The 5500-nt window shown below is 39.0% G+C and overlaps 1 protein-coding gene across 1 annotated transcript; it reads left to right on the top strand.

Moving 5' to 3' along the window:
- Positions 1 to 4779: 4779 nt before the first annotated feature.
- On the top strand, positions 4780 to 5187 carry LOC103485744 (uncharacterized). The gene has a single exon (XM_051082840.1). It carries the CDS (start codon positions 4780 to 4782, stop codon positions 5185 to 5187), a length of 408 nt encoding a protein of 135 aa, XP_050938797.1.
- Positions 5188 to 5500: the final 313 nt, after the last annotated feature.

The raw sequence follows: 5500 nt of genomic DNA, 5'->3' as shown, positions 1-5500 counted from the left end.
AGCTAGGTCCGCATGAGTAACTGGCGCAGTTGGGTCAGTGGCTTGGGCTACAGGCTGCACCTCAGGTTGAACACGTCCTGCTCCCCTTCCTCGGCCTCCTCGGCCACCCCTACGTGCACCCCTCCTTGGCGGCATTTCCCCTAACAACCACCAATGATCCCTTTAGTCATAAGTGATAATTAACTTTGCAGTTTAATTTATGTAAGGTAATGCATATAGAGTTATACATATAATTTCATGAGAGCGTACCTGACGAGTGGCAAGGATCGTTTTAGCCATAAGGACACAAAACACAGACTCACATCATAAGTCAGTCTACAGAACCAAAAACTTAGGCTCTGAAACCAACTGTAACGACTCAACTTTCCGGACTAAGCGAGGTCACTACTCAGTGCTAAGACTCGACCACAAAACACAAAATTCATAACGGACCGGTTACGATTCATTAAAACGTTAGAAATAGTACAAAAAAACAGTTTCGGGCCCTATTTTAAACCACAGTCACGAAAGTTTCAAATGAAATACTCAGGTCATCAACTCAAAATCACAAAACCAAATATTCTAACAAAATACATCAGCGGAAGCATAAAGAAAACCAGACGCGTCCATATGGCCTTCACGCATCCTTCCTGCCTCTCGTCGGTCTGCCCCTCGCTGTACCCTTACCTGAAAAGTTAAAGAAGAGAAAGGGTGAGTATAAAATATACCGAGTAAGGGACCCACTACTGGGCCCGTTAGGGAACAACAGTTAACTTCCTATGCAAGGGTACCCTACGTAAACAGTCTAGTGGTTCCGTAGAACGCATACGTCAGTCCCGTGATCCCAAAGGATGCACGTATCAGTCTAGTGATCCCGAAGGATACACCTATTAGTGATCTCGAGGGATACACATATCAGTTTAGTGATCCCGAAGGATGCACATATCAGTCTAGTGATCCCGAAGGATGCACATATCAGTCTAGTTATCCCGAAGGATGCACGTATCAGTCTAGTGATCCCGAAGGATACACCTATCCGTAAGGTACACTACCCCATAGATGAAGCTAACCGTTACCCCTCAGTCCATACTAAACCGTCTACAACAGTTATACTCCAAAAACAATCCTATTACAACTTCGCCAGTCAGATGGTATAGGTTTAAACAACTACGCCCTCAGTTGCTATATGCGTTTCCAATTCACACACCATTGTGATATCCCTAGATCCAGTTAACTAGTCCAATCAGGATCGGACTCACAGTCTTTCCACGACAAAAACTCCATGATAAATATCCAGACAATAGACTACCACACACCTAACCTTAAGATTTTAAGGTTCATCGACATACAATTCCAGTTCACAACGTGGCCCTTTAACATAACTACAATGTACAGAACATCCGGGCATCAGTGTCTATCCGTAAACAACTACCTACGCCCGATGGCACACAAGCTACCACAAGCAGTCACGTTACCTTTACATCAGACAAGAGTATAACAACGATACTTAATAGTCAAACAAGCATCAATTCATTCAGTACAGTTACTAACGTGTAATCCCCTGTGGATTACTATGTTTCCAGCCTCGATCCGAGGTCCAGTAGTAGATAATCCCTTACCTGATACTTTGTTATGCCCCTCGTTCGAGTCCACGCTCAACGGATCCACCTAAACGAAATCACGAGGGTTTTAAACGACGATACTAGTAAGAGTCATTTTTAAACAGTCCTAAGCAACATCCGTTGGCTTACCCGAGAAAAAGAAAGCTATCTCCAAATAAACCTGCCGCGGAACCCGAGAACTTGAATGTCAACTCCTTAATACCTTCAAGGGACGAAAGGTAGGACCAAATCTTATTCCAATATTCAAACTCGAAACGGTTGTAGGAACATTAGGAAAATTACAAAATTAATCTTTACCGAAGACTCACCGTGACCCGAAGTGGAGGAAGGAAAGCTTAGGTAACTCGGCTCGACCTGGCTTGGCTCACCCTCGGCTCGACTCAGCTCACTTGCGGCTCGCGGCTCGCGGCTTACGGCTTGACTCGTCTCGCAGCTCGGCTCAACTCGATTCGTGGCTCGGCTTGCGACTCGCGGCTCGGCTCAACTCACGGCTCAGCTCAGTCTTCAGCTCAGCTCAGCTCAACTCGGTTCGCGGCTCGACTTGCGGCTCGTGGCTCGACTCAACTCGCGGCTCGCGGCTCGGCTCAGTCTTCGGCTTAGCTCGGCTCGCGGCTCGGCTCAACTCGCGGCTCAACTCAACTCGCAGCTCGCGGCTCGGCTCAGTCTTCGGCTCAGCTCGGCTCGCGGCTCGGCTCAACTCGCGGCTCACGGCTCGGCTTGGTTTTCGGCTCAGGTACGACTCGCGGCTCGGCTGGGATTCACGACTCGGCTTCGCTTCGCACGGGCGCCTGCAAAACTCGAGCTCCACGATCGTTGAAGGCTCGTTGTCGGCCGCTTGACGAACGGTGCAACTTTGCTTCAACGCGGCAGACGGCCAACGAAGGAGACGTTCGGCGGTGGAAACGAATGGACAGTGGCGGCGGTGGCGTTGGCTGGGTACGAAGTGGAGATTTGGAAGGGCCGACGGCGAAACCGAATGGAAGCGAAGGTACTGGCTGCGAGGCGACGACGGTGAGAAGCTTCAACGAACGGCGGCTGTAGGTCCGTGTTGACCGGAAAAGAAGGAGAAGAAGGGACTGATGTCGCGTCGGCTGAAGAAGGAGGATGGAAAAAAAAAAAAAAGAAAACGCTGGAGATGGGCGGCGGCGGCGTGAACACGAGGAAAAAGAAGACGAAGTGGATGGAGGGGGCGCGCGCTCCTTAGGGTTTTTGTTTTAAAAAAATGATTATTATATATATATATATATATATATATATTAAACAAAATAATTAAATAAAACAATAATACTATTATAAATAATAAAAGAAAATACTAAATAATAATTAAAAATATAATAATAATAATAATAATAATAATAATAAAGGTATTAATATTAAATTATAATGATAATAATAATAATGATAATAAGATAAATAATATTATATTATTATTTCATCATCTAAAAAATTTTAAAAATCCCGAAAAAATTCACATAAAATGCTAAAATTTTACCTCAAATTTCGGGGCGTTACATAATGACCTCAACTTAGTATAAAGAGTTTGATCGTTACGCCGACGCGCCTAAATGATTCCTCCTATACCTTTAGTACGATGTTTAAAAAATAAGTATTATATTTTTCATCTCTATTTTTCAATACTAATGTCAATATTAAAAAGATTTTATCCTATTAGGCTATTTTTAAATATAATAAAATGAATCAAAATATTTATAAATATAGTAAAATTTTACAATTTATGAATGCAATAAATTTCTGTCCATGTCGATCTTTCTATCAATTTCTATCAATAATGGATAGAAATCTATATCACTGGATTTTGAAATTTTGTTATATTTATAAACATTATCATACAATTATGTCATTTAAAATCATTTTCAACAAATATTTATTAAAAGATACAACTTGTGTTATTAAAGAGTTTTTAATGAGAATTATAAGAATATTAATCAAAATATTATTCACATTCCAAATGGGTATACGATATTATTCTTTCCTCTATGATCTGATATAAAATCACAATTTGTCCGTTGGAGAGATGAATTTGCCATTTCTTTGTAATTTATACATTCCAACAATGATATGGTTACAACAGATAGATTTTGAGATTTGAATCTAAATATCGACATGTATGCTTTTATATATATAGATCTTTTGCTATTACTTATGAGGAAAACTGCATTAGATGATAAAAAAGGTTTAGAAAGAAACAGCTCATAACACTTCTTTTTGACATATTGCAAATATAACAAATATGATAAATAATTAGATATATAAGACGATAACTATCTATTTTCAAATTTACTACTTTTACAATTTAGAAAATATAGTGATATGAGCGTTATTATCATAATATTTTTTTTTTTACTATTTTTGCAAACACCTCTATTCACAAATATTTTGTACGCTAATATTTGGAACTGACCCCTTAGAAATACTAGAGGTCCTTCTATTATGTCAAATCAAGTATTATTCCAAAAATAAAATCAAGTAATTATAAATTATGGTAAATTAAACAAGTATGTCTTTTTGTTTGTGTACATGAACATGTGAGTATTTGGGTCGCGTATGCCTGAGCATTTGTTTTTTGATTTTTGATTTCTTATTTTTAAAATTAAGCTTATATATAATATTTATATCTTTAATTAAGGTTCAAGATTTTTGTTTAAAATATAATAAATCGATAATATATTTATATTGTATAAAACAATTTAGAATAAGAAAAAGCAAAAAGTACATAGGTCCATCATGTGAATAATATCAAACATACCACAATCAACACACGATTAATCAGTCACACACATTTGAGTAATCTTCTTCTAAACGGTCGTATACTACAGTCTAAGGTTTAGATCACGATACACCACTAGAAGAAATCTAGCCTTTAATGTCAGTTGGAAAAAATGAAAACAGAGGTTTAATGTCGGTTTTAAACCGACATTAAAGAGAGAGCTTTAATGTCAGTTTAAAACCGACATTAAACATCTACATTTTGAAAAGCAACATTAAAGCTATGATAATTTTTAAAAAAAAAATAAATAAATATTTCTCTCTCTTACTTTACCCTTTCTCATGCCACACGATTTCTTCCTCACTTTCAATTTCTTTCTTCTCTTTTCAATTTCATCTCACTTTCTTCCCTCATTTCAGAAACCAAAATTCTTCCATTCACAAATCAACAATGGAACGCCACATTCGCCGTTTTCTCAATAAACTTTCATTTGCTTCTATTGCCATTGCCACTCTCATCCTCATCTTCCTCTTCCTCCAAACCCCACAAACCTGCATTCCCCCAAATTCTCCTTCAAAACCCCATCTTAAATTCCTCAAATCCTCCTACGATTCAACTCCTCGCGAGCTCGTCTCCATTGACAAGAAGAACAAGCGTCTTTGGTCATCCAACGACTGGAAGAAGAAGCTCTCCTCCTTCATTAATTTCTTCCAATCCATTCGAGATCTAGGCCTTCTTCATAACCACACCAAATTTATCTGCGTTTCCGCCGGTGCTGGCCCTAAGGTCATGGCGTTGTCTCATATGGGAGTTCACGATGTCACCGGTGTCGAGTTGATTCATCGCCTCTTTTGGTGAGTCGTGCTGATCCTCATAATTTGCCTTTCTTTGATCATGTTTTTGATTTGTCGTTTACTGCTCATTTGGCTGAGGCGTTGTTTCCGTCTCGATTTGTTTCTGAGATGGAGAGAGTTGTTCGTCCTAATGGTGTTTGTGTGATTGTTGTTGAGGAATGTGGGGATTATGAAATTAAGGAGATTGTAGGGTTGTTTATGAAATAACAATTTGTAAATTCGATTAATGTTACGTTAACAGGATTGAAAATGATTCGGATTTTAATGAAAAGAACTTCTTGATACAACAATGTTTCGTTCGATTTCTTAATTTCCAC

This window comes from Cucumis melo, chromosome 3 (genome assembly GCF_025177605.1).
Source record: "Cucumis melo cultivar AY chromosome 3, USDA_Cmelo_AY_1.0, whole genome shotgun sequence".
Lineage (NCBI taxonomy): Eukaryota > Viridiplantae > Streptophyta > Magnoliopsida > Cucurbitales > Cucurbitaceae > Cucumis > Cucumis melo.
This window is presented reverse-complemented; position numbering and strand designations above follow the sequence as displayed.

Bases quoted from the DNA above. Each gene is read 5' to 3' on its own strand.
- LOC103485744 (XM_051082840.1), top strand. From the start codon at position 4,780: ATGGAACGCCACATTCGCCGTTTTCTCAATAAACTTTCATTTGCTTCT.